The sequence below is a fragment of the Leptonotus elevatus genome, chromosome 3 (assembly GCF_054856555.1).
Source record: "Leptonotus elevatus isolate MCC_2025b chromosome 3, RoL_Lele_1.0, whole genome shotgun sequence".
NCBI classification, from domain to species: domain Eukaryota; kingdom Metazoa; phylum Chordata; class Actinopteri; order Syngnathiformes; family Syngnathidae; genus Leptonotus; species Leptonotus elevatus.
The window spans coordinates 9906996-9924718 of record NC_141241.1 but is presented as its reverse complement, the minus strand read 5'-3'; the positions used below and the strand labels follow the sequence as shown (position 1 = coordinate 9924718).

Genomic DNA, 17723 nt, shown 5'->3' with positions numbered 1-17723 from the left:
GGACCAAAGCCAAGAATTCAAATCCCAGATTTATGCATTGAGGCAGACTGCCTGTCCGCATATTTATTTCACGACAACAATCTTAGGATAAATATGAAGGCACATACAAACACCTCACATCTCGTAAATAACACACTTATTTTATGATTAAGAAAAACATCTTCCAAACAGTCCACATAGTGTTCTCGTGTGCTGATTGAAATGCACTTACACTGATTGCCCGCGTTCATGTTTATCCACAGTCTCTTCACACAGACGCTTCAAGGACCGTGCTCGTACTTGTCCTCAACACGCCCTCCGTGGAGTCACTCAGCTGCAGGTTCGTGCACGCACAATATGAAACAGAGCTTGTTTTGAGCTCCAGTTTAAAGAAGAATCCCAGTGAGAGTTGAAAAAGTCCAACAAAATACGCTCGACTTTACCAGCTACATTTAAATCTTAAAGGGGGTGTTTGCAATATTAAAACAAAACACTTTTTGGACAAAGGAATTTTGTAATGACCTAAGGAGACTTTTATTATGGGAAATGTTGATGACATTCTTTCATTTAATTTCTACAGCATGTTGTTTTCCACATTTGAAAATAAACAAGTTTATCTGTAGATGTGACGCAGGTCACAAAGTGCCATCCAATCTTGTGCCTCACCTCCTTGTCATCGAACCTTCAGAGGGCACCTCCAATATGTTTGGGAACGATAATGCTGGCCCATTTGTAGATAACCGGGATGAAGAGGAGGGCCGAGCCCAGGACAGATACCAGCAGGAACGCCCAGAGAAAGATTCGATCCAGAACCTGGGCAACGAACTTCCAGTCCTGCACCACCTAGAGCCAAAAAACACATAAAACAGTTTTTGTTATGGCGCTTTTATGCGTTTTGTCCTAGTACTCCGACTTCCTCTCACATTCTAAAAAAACATGCAGAGTAGGTTTATTGAAGCCTCTCAAGCTAAATTGTCCAGCGGTGTGAATGTTCATAGAAAGCGTTAACAGCGTTTCTTCACTCCAAGACCCACTTTAAAATGAATTCCAGGCTTGTTTGGCTTGGCAAGCTTCCTTATGCTTGATCGACCATCTCAGCTCTGTTAGGACACTTTCCCTTTACTGTTGACAAAGCCGGCCCGCTCAATGCCGGTACAAAAACAGCGAGCATATCTGAAGCAGACGCTCTCCCTGCCCGTATTGCGTACCAGCAAGATCTGTGCGTTCTGTACTTTCACATGGTTTTGGTTACCGTTACTGTCACATGTTTTCACAGTTTTACAGAAGGAGAACAGTTAGTTGAGCTCCTTTCAAATGTGGGTCATGCAGGCATTCTTGAAGGGATTTTGGCTGGACGGGGTCTGCATACGAACGGCAGCAGGCATTCACTGTTGACATACAAAACAGGGAGCAGCGCATCCAAATCCTTGAGAGTAGTTAGGGGGGGTGGGGAGGGGGTGCATCGGCAAGCTTGAGTTCTTATGTAAGGCATCTGGCTCTCAGCATTGATGACTCTGGGGTGCAGCAGAAGAATAGTCAATTGTGCATCTGACCTTTGCATGGATTTTCTTAAGGCTGGAAGGCATTTTCCAGGAAAGCTAGAACGTGTGTTTGTTCCACGGATGCGGACTGTTACCTTTACATTAAACGACGGAGTTCTGACCTGTGATCGCGCACGCGCACGGTACCGCATGACCCGTAGCATCAGATTGCTCTCATATGCGCTGAGAGTGCAAAACCTTAGAAGATTCATGAAAGGAAATATATGTCACATTAAATTTCGAGCTTACTTGTGAAATAAATCAATAGTCAGAGAAGGAAAACAACATGAACAGCATTAATCACTCAATCGACGAACAAAGGAAATTATGCATTTTAATGACAGCTTTCATTTGGAGAATTACATGCAACAGAATGAGAGGTGACATGATCTTACCTGAGAGCTGTCGTTATGTACACCTTTACATCAGAATCATATTAATTCTAGGTGAGTTATATGAATCATATCTGTCAAAATGACATGAGATCATATGGCTTAACTCAAACACTCCCAGTAATTTTCAGTGAAGCAACCCCCTTCGCTTCGCTGTTTTATTAGATTTTGACTGATTTTGCAAGGCCCACAGACTATTGCTATAAAAACATGGAACCTACCAAAAGAAAGATTAGAGTCTCTTCCTTCATCAGGAAAAAAAAAGGAAGAAAAAGTATATTTCTATCTGTTTTGCATCAATTAGCATTAGAATATAGCTAAGTTTCCTCATTATTCACAAATCTGTTGAAAACACTGGGGAAAAGAGCTTTTTTTGCAACATAGCCATGGTTGATCTCTTATACTCTGCTGCCACCTGCTGGCCGTTTTTTGTAATAACTACCATTGCTTTAAACGACCTCTTCAGTTCGGTATAGGACCGATACCTGGCCTTATTTAAAGGTATCCTCCGCCCCTTTGTGGCCGTTTTACAATCAGGAACTAGAAATGAGAAGAATAGAAAATTGATCGCATTGACATTAACGTCATGCAATTTTAAAGAAACAGGCTGTGTGTCATTCTTTAGAATTGTCTGCCATTGTTTTTTGGAGGGGGAAATGTTATGCATCAAAAGTACTAATGGTATCGGTACTTGGTATCGGTATCAGTGAGTAGTCAAGAGTTGAGAACTCATACCGGTATCATTCTGGAAAAAAAGTCAAATGGATGCAGATCAAACAACAGACTCACCTCTCTGACCTCATTTTCTTTCACAACATGCATGGTTATGTAGCGGATCGAATCCAGCGCAGCTTGGATGTTGTATCTTGTGCGCGAGGGGCCGTGCTCGTTCGTGCAGTCCTTCATCATCCCCAATCCCAGCACCCGTCCAGTGCGCGCTGCTCCCGCTGTGCCGTAGCGGTCCACGTGGCTGCGCATGCACAGCAGCTTGGGCAGCCGATGCAGGAAGATCCTGCGCACCCACGGCGCCATGCCGTGATGCGTCGAGGACGAGCGGTGGTGGACGTTAATGGCGAAGACGGTGATGACGATGGAAAGCGTGACGAAGATCATGGTGAAGACCAGATACTCGCCGATGAGAGGGATGGCCTTGGACGAGGAGGGGATGATCTCCTCGATGACCAGCAGGAAGACGGTGAGCGATACCAGCACTGAGGTGCAGAGGGAGATCTTTTCGCCGCAGTTGGAGGGCAGGTAGAAGACGAGGATGGTGAGGAAGGACAGGCCGATGCAGGGGATGATGAGGAAGAGGGTGTAGAAGAGCGGCAGCCGGCGGATGATGAAGAAGTAGGTGATGGTGGGATATGAAACACCGCCGTCTACCCGCAGACCGCGGCTACCTGTGGCCTTCACAATCTCCCACTCGCCATTGTCGAAATAGTCCTGCCTGTCCACGTGGAAATCCTCCAGAACGACGTCCACCTGCCAAAGAAAGGTCGACTGGACGTCACGCAACTGACTGTAACGCCTCAATTTTGTGATGCAGTGAACAAATTCACCTATTCTGTGGATCTTTCTGCAATGCCAAAGATGGCAAAATTGTGCAGGAAAGTAGTAATTGGTATCAAGGAAGTAAGTTGGATCGATGCATCTCAAACTCATGCTTCTGATGCATTTTTCCTAGAAGGGTAACCCATTTTTGCAAGGCCCTCAGAATATTGTGTTCTATTGCTATAAAAACATGTAACCTACCAAAAGAAAGATTAGCGTCTCTTCTTTCACCAGGAAAAAAAAGTATATTTCTATCTGTTTCCATTTTGCAGCAATTAGCATTAGAATATAGCTAAGTTTCATCATCATGCACGAATTTGGAAACAGCTTGTTGCAACATGGCCCTGGTTGATCTCTTATACTCTACTGCCACCTGCTGGCCGTTTTTGTAATAATTACCATTGCTTCATGCATTCTCTTCAGTTCAGAGGCTGCATCAAAGCCTTCTGTATGCTATAGCATAAGAAAACATAAAACATTTATAAATACGTCTTTGGGAGCATGGTAATATTTAAAGTAGAACATATTTATACGTTTTTGGGAGCAAATTAGTTAAATTGTTTTGGGACTACAAATTTTCATTATATTTACGGATTAAACAATTAAATATAGGTACTGTTAAAAGGTTTGACAATCACTCGCGATTAGCGACAGGGGTCGGTCGGTCAACTGTAATCACCTGCGAGCCGTCGTAAGTCCACGAGCCAAATTTCATGGAGCAGTTCTGCAGGTCAAATGGGAAGAAGGTGACGTCGATGGTGCAGGCAGATTTATAATTGGCTGGCGGCGTCCACAATATGGTCCCGTCGTATTTGACCACCGCCTTGGTGACTGTGCCCTCGAAACGACCGTCTGAGCTGTTGTGGAAAGCAAAGATCGTATACAGATAACATAACATTCCCTGTCATTTGCATTAGTTATTGTTTCCACATGCTGCATGAGGCTCAGACGAGTGGAACCACATTTTTATTCCATTCTTCAACATCGCTAGGAACACTTGGCTGCCACAAGACGACGAGATATAGCGTACTACCAATTACAGTAAAGCTGTTTTCCTTATTCAAATGAAGGAGAAGCTTCATCCAATCAGAGCAATGCTTATTTACATATTGCATAATAATGAGGAGGCCAGCTGTCTCATCTGTCAGACATTTTGGACCGACTAGAATAGCATGAAAAAAGGACATCCTGGCCAGTCCGGACCCAAATGAATAAACAAATAAATGAATCATGGTTTTATGATTTGATGTTGTGTGTAGACTTTTCAGCAAAAACGTTAATTTATTCCATTGATTGAGGCTGTCAACTAACTGTTGAATGTGATATGAATACTTTCCAGATGCACTATATGTATATTTGATGTCCCATACTTATCATACAAGACAACGTCTGGGAGCCAGAGTCTGTCAGAGGGCACTCGTATCGTGGTAATGCCCAAGTAGTCGTCAGGGTCCCATCTTAGCTTCATGTCAGTCCACTCCTGCATCACAGGCAACATACAGTAAATTGACTTTCATTTGGAAGGTAAAACAACATGAAAGCATCAATCCTTGGCTGATACGATTTCAGATGATTCGACTTTGAGGTTGACGGTAAAGTAGACATATGAATTGGTTTTATTTTTTATTTTTTTTTACAAATAATTGGGTCTCCTAACTGCTTGCCAACCATCATGTGTGAAACTAAACAACCAAAGAAGAAGAAAAAAACATAGCGGTGTAGAAGTCACTCTGGACTGTAAGACTGTATGCAGCGTGACTATTTGGACTTAAGAGTGTAGATGACGTTTGTTCTGAGTGGCAAAAGGAATTTACCGTACTGCTCCTGGGAATCGGAATGAAATTCCAATTCACATTCAGCCTTTTTATTCCTGGAGGATTTAAAAATCCCTAAACATTCTTTGTGATATACAATACGTCTGGGCAAAGGAGGATATCCGTTCCACTTGCCTGTTTCATCCACACATTGGTGGTCATCAGCTGGTTCTTCTCATCCTGGATGGTGAAAAACACAAAAGAAGCGTACTTTTATTACCATTAATAACATAATTTTAATGCTGTACAATGCCATTAAAAACATGTCGAACCGCACCACATCAACTAGCTGCGAGATGGCCAGTCCAAACTTGACGCATATGGTCTGGTTCAGATATTCCACCGGGCGGACCCATTTCTGGTAGTTCCCAAAGAGGTATTTGAACAGCTTGTCTTCGGCTTTTGCATAGGAGGAAAGTTTGGGAACACCTGAGAGTGATGGGGGCAATGAAAAGCATTGAATTTTTCATGAATCTAGATTTCACAAAAATGTTAAGTATGCAACTACCAATAATTTTAAAACGGGGATGACGGATTTCGAAAAACTTTTTTTTTTTGGGGGGGGGGGGACATTTTTTTGTTTTTTTGTTATATGTCTCACTGCAAACGCACTGTCCCCGCCTCATGTGGGTGACAAACAAAGTAGACACGTTGAGGCTATAAATCCCACTCGGACTGCCACGTTCACACCCAATTTATAAGGCGGCGGATTTCGCATTCGCAGTGTCCGGTGTCGATGCAGACAAGCAATCCCTTAATTAATGAGCCTGTAAACCACCCATTCATCATCTTTTCAAGCTTCCCTCGTATTAGGGTCGTTCCGCTTGGCTGAGACTTTCAAATCGATACTGGCAAGGAGATGGTGCCTCTCTGCAATCCAATTAATGGCAACACACTGCTACTACTTGCTTTATTATAGAACATATCGATCTGAATTCATGACATCGATGACACTTATATGGACCAATCACGTGCATTGTATGTCCTCCCTTGCACTCAGCCAATCAAATGTTTTCTTTGCGAGTGTTGCCAGGCGCTTCCACTGATTTGAATCAAATAAACGCTACATCTCAATTAGACACCTCATTTTGTTTTGTTTTGTTTTGGAAAATGGTCCCAATTGTACTTTCAGGTACAAAACAGACGTCGTCTGTAAAACTGACTTTAACAGAGGCGTTTCAAGACCTTGAAAATAATGACATAAAGTATTATTTTCATTGAACGGCATTATTTATTCATAGCAACAGAGTGGTATAGCGGTTAGCACACTGAACCTTCAGTTCTAAGGTTTGGGGTTTGATTCTGGGTTTTCTGCGGATACCCTAGCTCCCTCCTACATGCCAAAAGTTTGCATTTGGTCAATTCAAGCCTCCAATTGTCCATATGTGCGAATGTACTAGCGACGGGTTGACTGGTTGTCAATAAGGGAAGTAGTGTTGACGTGATCTCAGCTGAGAAACTGTATATTGGGGAGGAGCAAAGTTTAGCCTGGGTTGTTAGTTGAATTACGGAGAGTCTTTTTCTGCACGTGCATGTACTTAGTATACAGTACATGGCGCTCACTTTTTGCGCCATTGAAGCGTAATGTATAATGAGTTTGAAACTATATCCAGGTGTTTTTGAGATCATAGTTTGCAGTAGATTTACAATCGGTAAAAGCAAACATTTGAAGGGGATGACATCAATTACTCGCCGTTTTTGATCATCGTGGCCAGCCTCGGTCCCTGTCTCCCGCGAATAGCGTGGCCTTACTGGAGCATCGCTAAGTGGATTCTTTGTGTACCCCGATACTGTTCAGCCATGTCACTGGAGAGTCGATTTATTGAGACGTTAGCGGTATCGGCGGGCAACTTACGCAGCGAGTGGCACAGGTGGCAACAGTGCAGAAGCGGCAGCAGGAGCAGCAGTGTGAGAGGGGAGGCGGCTGCCCCCCCCGCTCTCAGCATCGTCTCAGAGACGGCACTCAGGCATCGTCGGCGAGGAAGACGGAAGCTGCATTGAGGGGTGACGTAAAAAAAGAAAAAAAGAAATCACACACAAGAAAAGCATCATGGCAGGATGAAAGAGCGTGAATGCATACCTGTCTGAGTGGCGTCAGTGAAGAGCGAAGCGATGCTCGCTGCCTCTCTCCTCTTCCTGCCTCCCCTCTTGCCTCTAGGAAGTACCACCCCCTTAACCCCCCCCCCCCCCCCACACACACACACACACAACCCCCTCATCTTTCTTGCAGTTCACTTCATCTTCAGCCACAACACATTCACATTTCTCCCTGCAAGGAACACAAATTAATCCCCCTGAAATGTGAGAAGTACAAGTTTACTGAAAAATATTGTATCTTTATATTATATATATTTTACATTATATAATAATGATGCCATCTCCATTGCGCCAGACACCACGCAACGCTTGTAATTTATTCATGACTCAAGGTCAAGATATCTAATTTTTTATGTCCTTAAGATGTTTTCCAAGCCCTTTGCAAAGGATCAAGTTTGTATATAATTGAAGCTACTTGGAAATTTCATACATTTAGATTAAGGTTTAATCCTTATGCTAGTGCGATAACCAGGTGCAAATGTTGACATTTTTTGAGGTAAGCTTTGAACTTTTGAACGAGACAACAAAGTACAAAAAGTAATTCATGGACATTAATCAAGCCTAATACTATCTTTTTTCGGTAATATTAAACGTGGGCCTTTGTATTACCTTGAATAACCCCGACCTGCAAGCGACTCAGCAGGCTCAGCCCTTAATATTACACAAATGATGAATTAATATTCAATATATTGCTTTGATGCAGTAAAATGTAAATGTATATTTACAGTATATCCGTGTTGATTGATTTGTGTATGTACAGTGTATATATATATAATTATATATAAATGTATGTATATCGTAATATAATTATATATGAATTTATTTCATTCATAATGAAAAATAGATTATGTATTTTACTTTTTCCTACTCCTTTTCAAGCATGTTAATGATAGATGTATTGTTCTTATTTTGTCCTCTTTTATTATTCATTATTTTTTGTATTGTTTTGATTTTGTTGACAAGATAATGAACAGTAAACATGATCCTCGATTGAAAAGAGCCAAAGTTCAAAATAGGCTAATTAGAAAAATATGACGAAAGGGAGACGTTTTTCTGTCCAAAATTTGCTGAGTTTAAAGACCATCGGGAAAATGAGGGAAAGCAGGACTGAAAAGGTACTGCAAAAGGGGGGCAAATGGATGTGAAAGGGTGAGAACTAGCCGTTTATTTGTACCGTAGTAATTGCATTGAGGGCGTGTAAATGATTAACTGCGTATATACACACACAAGCCTTTTACTGACCTCTTCTCTCCTCCGATGTTTGCCCACGCAGTTCAGTAAAACCCGTCCGCTCCCATGCTGCACCAACGCCCTTGAATGTCACACGGAACTCAGGGGGATAGAAGCTCCACAGAACAACTGGCCGAGTCGGCTGGATTTTTGAAAGATAAAAACGTCACAGCTGCACCGTAAGTATACAATATTTACACGCGTGACATGTATCCAGTGGGATCCATTTTTTGGTTCGTTTTTTTTTAGTGCACAGTGGGCGCGGAAAGTATCGAAGTAGAAGTGTTCTGTTACAACGCGTTGTAAAATCAGAAAGAAAAAACAACAACAACTGCTTATCAGCACAAATGCCCTCAGTATATCATGTACAGTATTGCCCAGCACGCCTGTTACATTTATATCTTTTCTATTTTTGATCGTTGTTTTTAACTTATTTTTTGTGAATCAATTTAGTTCTATTTATGTATATAGGGATGCACCTAAATGAAAATTCTTGCCTGAAACCGAAAACCAAAAATGAGGAAACAAATGCAGAAAACCCAAAAGAAATCATAAATACTACTGTACATTATTTACCTTAAAAACCTAAATAAAATAAATAGTAAATAAGTAAAGTAAGTAAATAAATCCTTTGACTGGATTATCTGCACTTTGGCCATTTGTCTAAGTGCAATTTGACGTGAGAGTACAATGGCACAATGCAAAGTGACTCACGATTGATTGATTATCTGATTGATTGGCACGTAACTATGTCCAGAACTGGCATTTGCTTGAGTCTTAGGTTGTTGTGGTGTTTGATTACAGATGTGGCTGACGTGTTGCTGCAGCGCCTTGCTGCTCTTCGTCCTGCTTCCCCGAGCCTGTCGGGGTGGCAATATACTGGTCTTTCCAATTGAGGGCAGCCACTGGGTGAACATGGACATTCTTTTGCGAGAGTTGCACTCGCAAGGGCACAACCTGACCGTCGTACGACCCAGCAAGACGTGGTACATCAAAGACGCCGCCGCCTACTACAACACCATCAGCGTTCCTGTGGAAAGGAGCTTGGACCAAAACTTCATCACTGGCATGCTTTATGAAATCATGGAGTATGAAAGGGGCTCGCTGCCCTTGGTGGCATTTCTCCATATGAGTGTGGGAATGTTCGGGATGTTCGTGGAAGCTCACAAGACGGTGGCCGAGTTCACGACGGCGGTTCTCGACGACAAAGACTTGATGAGGAGATTAAATGACAGCAAGTTTGACCTGCTGCTCACCGATCCCTGTTGGGGCAGCGGCGTCATCGTGGCCAAATATTTGAACCTCCCTCTGGTGTACAACGTCCGCTGGCTCATCGCCATGGAGGGCCACCTCGCCATCGCCCCGTCGCCGCTATCTTACATTCCCATTACGGGAACTGGCAATACTAACAAGATGACCTTTCTTCAAAGAGTCGTGAACGTGATTGTGTTTCTCGTCGGCTACACGCACCATAACCTGGTCATCAAGAGCACATATCAGAAAATATGTGACAAATATCTCGGACCTGATAACGACATGCACCATATGCTTGTTTCTGCTGACTTGTGGCTGATGAGAGCCGATTTTGTCTTTGAGTTTCCTCGCCCCACCATGCCCAACGTCATCTACATGGGAGGCTTCCAGTGCAAACCTGCCGAGCCTCTACCCAACCACCTGGAGGAATTCGTTCAGAGTTCTGGTGAGCACGGGGTCATCCTCATGTCTCTCGGGACGTTTGTGAGCGAACTCCACGCAGACTTGGCTGACATGATCGCGGCGGCTTTCGCCAAGCTCCCCCAGAAGGTCATCTGGAGGTATAAAGGTGCGAAACCTTCCACCCTGGGCAACAACACCCTCCTGGTGGACTGGATGCCGCAGAACGATCTGCTCGGACATCCCAAGATGAAACTCTTTGTGGCTCATGGTGGGACAAACGGCGTCCAAGAAGCAATTTACCACAGCGTTCCCGTGGTGGGAATACCCTTGTTTTTCGACCAGCACGACAACCTGCTGCGTCTCACGGAGAGAGGAGCGGCTGTGGTGGTCAGATTAGCCTCGCTGGACAAAGACGACAACTTCCTGAAGGCCGTACAGGAAGTTCTTGCTAATCCGTCCTACAGGGACAACATGCAGAGGCTCTCCAGGCTGCACAGAGATCAGCCTATCCCGCCGCTCGACAACGCCCTCTTCTGGATTGAATTTGTCATACGGCACAAAGGCGCGGCACACCTGAAGACCGAATCCCACAAGCTGTCCTGGTATGTCTACTACAATGTGGACGTCTATCTGTTCCTGTCTGGAGCTGTGCTGGCTCTGCTTTTAATGTTTTCTATCATAATCAAATGTTTGTGCTCTGTTTTATGGAAGAGGAAAATGAAACGCGAGTAGATAAATCAGATCGTACAGTGAATCGCCGTTTCACGATTCACTATTTAGAAACTCACTGCCTTGCGATTTTTCACTTCGTCGCGCACGACGCCGCCCCAAAATGTGCCGCTCCTTCCCTGTCAGGCACACAAACAACCTCACGCTTAGTATTTTTTCTTCTCTTAATCAAATCATTTATGAGCCATTTATTGAGTTTGAAATGATTTTTAAGGTTTTGGTGGGAGGTGGATATGACTGTTATTACCTCTGTTTATCACACAAGGAAATTGAACATTGCTAATGAAAACAGAACCGTCTTTTGAGTCTCATACACAGTCTTAGTTTAATTAAAGTGCAGAAACTCACTGCATGTTGTAAACAAGTTCCCTGCGCAGTATGAAAGACACCCTTACCTTATGTTCAGTTTTTGTCTTTCATGGCAATTAGCGTATACGTACAACATGGTTACTCCACAATGTTATCTGCAATCCATGTTTGTCCATCCAGTCTGCTTATTCCTGTCAATTCCCCTGTGATAGTCCTTTTTACTTTGTTTCAAATGGCACTTTCACTTGACATGAAGTGTGTTGTTATTTTTTTTTTATAGAATATCCCCACTAACGAATGCCCCACGCATCTTAAGTTATGAAAACATTTCTACTGGTCTCTATTTCCACAAATAATGTATTTGATTTTGACTTTATTGTTATCATTCTGATCATTAATCCGCTTGTAGCAGGATGATGTACAAATCAAAATACTCAATGTGTGTAAGATGACTTACAATTCATTGCACTTTATTGTGGTTTGCACATTTAGGTGGATAATTAAATTATTTGCTAAATGGTCAACCAATGATTTCTTCAAATTGAGGGTTCCTAAGGAAATAATGTAAATGGAAATTAATACGAGCTAAACTGCTGCTACATACTAATAAAATTTGCTTCATCGCAATCTTAAGTACTGTATTAATCTTATCTGTACTATGCTTGGTCAAATGATAACATATTCAACTGTCATACAAGTGTAAAAAGTTTATTGGTAATAAAACGGAATGCACAAATAAATTGTGTATCCACTTAACTATCAGCGGCGTGGTCCTGAGCGATTAGCACATCCGCCTCACAGTTCTGATGGTGAGGGTTTGAATCTGAGGTGCGGCCTGTGTGGCGATTTCATGTTGTCCCGTTGCTGGCGTGGCGTTTCTCCAGGTCCTCCAGTGTCCTGTCACAATTCAAAAACAAGCATGTTAGGTTGACTAAAGGCTGACAGAATGACAAATGTGAGCGTAAAAAGTTGTTAGTCAACATGTGCCTTGCCATTGGAGGGCGACCAGTCCGAGGGCATACACTGCCTCTCACTAAAAGTCAGCTAGGATTGGCACAAAAAAGTTACATAAAAGCAGAAAACAGATGTTTACAGCTTTTGTAGAGGGTGTAGACATAAAAAAAAATACATGGCCTGTGAAGTACATTTGTTGAATGAAATGTGAAGTGTTTTGCAAAAGGACAGTGGTAGTAATGTACACTACTTGATTTGATTTGCATTACTGTACCAATCTATACAGTATCTGTCTAAAACAAAGGGAAACACACCAAATTATTGTTTGTTATATAAATGATGTTTCTCGTCAAGCCCACTTGATATCAAATTTGCTGTCTTAACACAGTGTCACATCACTCACTGATTTAGTCTTAGCTAGCTTGCTAGTTCTCTAGCAGGTATACTGGAACTGTGAGGCAGACATGCTAACACGAGGCTATCATGCACCATGGGAGCTAGCTAGCTAGCACCTGGGGCTAATGCCAAACTGTGGCAGGGTTTTTACCTTCTGGACCTGGATTTGCCACCTCTGATCTCAACATTATTATTGATTACATATAACCACATGAATGAACCTAAAGTGCTTGTTTTTATGATGCGGGAGAAAGCTGGAGCACTACGAGAAATCCTGCGCTAGCACGGAGAAAACATGCACACTCCACAGAGGAAGGCTGTAGCCAAAATACGGACCCAGAACCTTGGAGAACTGTGAGGCAGACATGCTAACACGAGGCTAACATGCCACCACTCAGGTTATGAAACCCTCAAATGGACAAAGATTGCACTTTGGAGAATTAATTTAAGGCGTCAACACTATGTAGATATTATCAACCAAGGGCGAAGTCCGGAAAAAGTTGGAACTGTTGCTCCTCATATTCGGCTTTGTTTTCAGTTTCATTCAACTTAACAGGAAGTCTTTTTGAGCTGCTCTTGAGAGTTGTTACTGCTTTTGTTAGATCAAGTAGCACAGAATTAATTAAGGGATGTTGTATTCGATGAGAGAAGGGTTGGAGTCAGGTTAGAGGGTTTTGATGACATAAACTAAACAACAGTGTGTGTATGAAAGAGAATCTGATCATTGTGAGGCAAAACATCACGCATCCTATTTTTGTGTTCAATCACATCAGAACCCTCTAAAAAAAAAATAAAAGGGTGTGTTGCAAAAAGCTCTTGGATGTTGACAGGAATACGCTTCATGCGGAATAAAGGACGTCCTGCCGAGAGCTTTCCAAGTAGGAAAACATCCCGAGAGGCTAAACAGAGGTCAGCCATCACGCAGCTGTACAACGCCATCTTCTGGTTTGATATAGTTATCCATTTTCTGTAGCCATATTGAGGTCATAGGTCGGTCTCTCTTTGACTCTCTCTTCCTTTTTAAAATTTCAGAATGAACCTAAAATGCACTTTAACTTCATTTATTGATAGTAATGAACCTAATTTAACTGGCTGAATTGTGTAAATTTTTTAGTACATATGTGACATCAAACTGTTTAATATTTTATTAATGGATGGATGGTTCGCCATCTATTAAACTAAAAGACCGTGAAGCCTATAATGACTACGCTGCTTAAAATAGAAGCACCCGGTCAGGTTTTTAGTTTTTTTTCTTTTTGGGCTAAAAGTCTGAATCTGTATGGGTCAGCTTCTGGGACTGGACCTGCCCTGGACCGCTGTCCTCCAGTTACTGACCTCTGCCTTCATCATTCAGAAGTTCCAAAATGGCATTGCTGAATAGATGATACATTATTTTTGTTTGTGTTTGTTTTTGGGTTTCAAAAATGTTTACACCACAGGTGTCAAACTCAAGGCTGGGGGGGGGGGGGCTAGATCTGGGCCGCCACATCCTTTTATGAGGGCTGCGAAAGTCAATTATGTGCATCAAGTTTTTTTTTCTTTTACTGCACTCCGTAAAAACTCAGTTTTGTCAGTATAAAATACTCTTCATCTTTTTATCCATTCAAATTCAATTTTGTTTGCACAATGCACATACTATAAAATATGGATGCTTGCTGCTGCCACACCAAACAAAGAAAACTTCAGAATTTTGAATATCATGTTGATCAATTTCACAATTTAACGTGACATTTATCTTGTTAACACTTATTACGTTTAACAAAACAAAGCAATTCCTTTAGGATCAGGTCACTGGTGAAACCCTTTTTTTTTGTCTTATAAATCAACGTTAGCAATCAATCAAAAGGAAGCGAGGTGGACACAAACAGCCAGCACAGCCCACAGGTTTAATATGGCCAAAATCAGTATAAGTGTGTGCAGGCCGCTTAATCAAGACAATCTTTAATGCTGCACACGGACCTCGTTTGAAAACGTTTGTCACGTCCCAATCTGGAAGCTTTTCAAAATGACATACCACCTCACAAGCAAGTTTTCCCCTTTGAACTATATCCTTATCGGCACCCAATGTTTAAGAGCGTGAAACTACAATGTCAAAGTCCTCCCTGGGTTGTAACGGCAAGGACTAACACGTGTTCTCTTTAGTAGAAGGGAATCTCTTGACGGACAAACTACGCTGGATGTCAAATGAGGTAATATAGACTTTTTGTATCGGCCGCATCTTCAATTGATGCACGTCAATTGTGTGTGTGTTTGTGTGTGGCGTGTGTAAGTGCGTAATATTCAACGTTCTGTCATGTTACTCACATTTTCACATGAAGCAAATCTATCATTATTTTAAGTATACACCCACTTTTGTGACATTTTTGTTTGGTGCTGTTTTGTGATTGTTTTCAATGTAAAATATGCGCCTTCACTCAATAAAGTTGGGAAACACCGATTTACATAGACCACTGAGCTCAAATTGTTAGCAAGTTTAATAATTAGCCGGGCTCAACCCCAATTAAAGGGAAATGATTGATTTACTTGATTTTCAAATGAAGGCATCTTAAGGAAAGTTTCTGTCTTCCTAATTGTAGAGTGAAGATGTTGTGGTCCTGGGTCTGCCTCTTGTTTTCCGCTCTATGTGTGACTTCAGCATATGGCGGCAAGGTGCTCGTTTTTCCACTGGACGGGAGCCACTGGGTGAACATGCAAGTCATCATCGAGGGACTGCACTCGAGAGGCCACCAGGTTGATGTGATGCGAACAGACGACAGCTGGTACATCAAGGATAAGTCCCCGTTCTACACCTCCATCACGCTGGATGTGGAGTCAGGCTTCAGCAAAGATTTCATTGTGAAGTTTGTGGAGCAGTTGCTGCACATCCAGCGGGAAGGGAATTCCGTCTGGACCCGGTTCAAACTGGAAATGGAGCAAGGTGAGAAAGCCTCACAGATGCATGAAAAAACTGGCAAATTGCTGGAGTGGGTTTTTGAGAATAAAACGCTGGTGGAGTCTCTTCAAAGAACCAAATACGACCTGGTTCTGACAGACCCGGGAGTGCCGGCCGGTGTTATTCTCGCCCGCTACCTGAAGCTCCCTCTGGTTTTGAACGTGAGGTGGACGAGTCACGGCGAGGGCCATTTATCAATCGCGCCATCCCCCATGTCATATGTGCCCATGACGGGAACAACACTTTCTGATAAGATGAGCTTTTTTGAAAGAGTTCTGAACACGTTAGCGTTTCTCTTTGGGGAATATCAAATCTCAAAGTTTATAACCCCAAATTATGAGAGCTTGATTAAAAAGTATTTAGGCCCAGATGAAGACTACCGCTCGCTGTTCCAAGCAGCAGACCTGTGGCTGATGAGAGTGGACTTTGTCTTTGAGTTTCCTCGCCCCACCATGCCCAACGTCATCTACATGGGGGGCTTCCAGTGTAAACCTGCCAAGCCTCTGCCGGACCACCTGGAGGAATTCGTGCAGAGTTCTGGAGAGCACGGAGTCATCATCATGTCCCTGGGGACTCTTATCGGGGTACTTCCTAGCGATTTAGCCGATGAAATTGCGGCGGCTTTTGCCGAACTACCTCAGAAGGTCATCTGGAGATATAAAGGTGCTAAACCTTCTACTCTGGGAAACAACACCCTCCTGGTGGACTGGATGCCGCAGAACGACCTTCTCGGACATCCTAAGATGAAACTCTTTGTGGCTCATGGTGGGACAAACGGCGTCCAGGAAGCAATGTACCACGGCGTTCCGATCCTCGGGCTACCGCTCATTTTCGATCAACGAGATAATCTGCTCAGGATCGAAATGAGAGGAGCGGGGAAAGTCGTTGATATATTCACCGTGGATCATGATATATTCTTCCAGGGCGTGCAGGAAGTCCTGTCTGATCCGTCCTATAGGAACAACATGCAGAGGCTGTCCAGGCTGCACAGAGATCAGCCCATCCCGCCGCTCGACAACGCCCTCTTCTGGATCGAGTTTGTCATGAGGCACAAGGGTGCAGCTCACCTACGGACAGAGTCAAATCAGCTGCCCTGGCACGTCTACCACTCTGTGGATGTGCTCCTTTGCTTATTTGCGGTAGTGCTGCTCGTTCTCGGTGCTATTAGCACCTTTATTTGCTGCCTTTGCTCCAAACTGTGCCTGAAAGGAAAAAACAAGCATGATTAAAGTTATCTTAAAAATACTTGGCGTGAGCCGCATATTATATCGAGCAATTATTACCAATGCAACTGCACATATGTGACCTAATCATTTTTTGTACGTTTGGGCGTAATGCATCTAGTTGCATGGAATTAAGTTGTACACTGTATGTAAAAGTCTCAAGTTTTAACCTTCAAGTAATTCCGTAGTTCCTGGAACACAAGTGACGCGAGTCAAGTCATCACTTTTAGCAAGTCATACAAATCTTGCTCAGTCACAAGTTCACAACATATATTTGCGCATTTGCTACTTTCTGCTCATAGACTCTACCTGTTGTTTATTTTGCTGGACTAACACATTCACAAGAACACAATTTCTTAAAAAGTCTCAAAAAAAATCTCCTTATGGTTTATAACTTTATTGCCTGTTCAGTTAAATGCATAACCGACATAAAGCATAGTTAATGTTTGATCGTCTATCCTTGTGTATGAACTTGATGCAACTTACCGGTCTTTGTGTTTTAGTGCTTGCGTCTCTTTTTGATGTTTTGACTGACTTTGAATGACCATGCCTAAGTGTTGATCAGTCGAGACCTCTGCCAAGGCCAAAAATGTCAACATTTTGTGGTGCGGGGGAGGATGCTTTCGGTGATGTCGGAGCTGAATCAAACTTCAAAATTCAAATGTAATCTAACATTGCCTCTCTACAATCTGCAGAGTAAAAAATAAAGACATATTAGATCATTAACGTAATCTATTATTTTCTTTCTTCTTTGTGCCATTGTATTATTATTACTATACTTTTGTATGACAATGTAATGAGTATGTAAGTGTCATTGTGTCCAAAGGAAATTAATAAACTGATTCAACTATTATTCATTTTCATGTAGATTTCTTTTCCCACTGCCATATTCTTTATGAATCATTTCTCTGCTTGAATCC

The 17723-nt window shown here is 42.6% G+C and overlaps 2 protein-coding genes and 1 pseudogene across 8 annotated transcripts; 2 read left to right on the top strand and 1 right to left on the bottom strand.

The window, feature by feature from the left end:
* Positions 1-72: 72 nt before the first annotated feature.
* chrna5 (cholinergic receptor, nicotinic, alpha 5) lies at positions 73-8873 on the bottom strand. Of its 6 annotated transcripts, XM_086071877.1 has the most exons (10): positions 8617-8870; positions 7358-7448; positions 7133-7269; positions 5555-5706; positions 5413-5457; positions 4834-4943; positions 4143-4320; positions 2702-3394; positions 646-822; positions 81-313 (listed from the first exon to the last, which is right to left on the bottom strand). In XM_086071877.1, the coding sequence occupies exons 3-9, from the start codon at positions 7221-7223 to the stop codon at positions 664-666; spliced, it is 1428 nt and encodes a 475-aa protein (XP_085928003.1). In that variant the 5' UTR covers positions 7224-7269; positions 7358-7448; positions 8617-8870; the 3' UTR covers positions 81-313; positions 646-663. The 6 variants fall into 6 exon arrangements, with proteins under 6 accessions (XP_085928006.1, XP_085928004.1, XP_085928005.1 ...); XM_086071878.1 differs by having other exon boundaries at positions 74-822; positions 4843-4943; positions 8617-8873; XM_086071875.1 differs by having other exon boundaries at positions 78-822.
* On the top strand, positions 8618-12054 carry LOC147176889 (UDP-glucuronosyltransferase 2C1 pseudogene; annotated as a pseudogene). Its single transcript, XR_015094416.1, has 2 exons — positions 8618-8783; positions 9409-12054. The product of XR_015094416.1 is annotated as a UDP-glucuronosyltransferase 2C1 pseudogene (transcript).
* Positions 12055-14164: 2110 nt separating this feature from the next.
* On the top strand, positions 14165-17554 carry LOC147176888 (UDP-glucuronosyltransferase 2B15-like). The gene is made up of 2 exons (XM_086072449.1): positions 14165-14837; positions 15225-17554. The coding sequence occupies exons 1-2, from the start codon at positions 14833-14835 to the stop codon at positions 16807-16809; spliced, it is 1590 nt and encodes a 529-aa protein (XP_085928575.1). The 5' UTR covers positions 14165-14832; the 3' UTR covers positions 16810-17554.
* Positions 17555-17723: the final 169 nt, after the last annotated feature.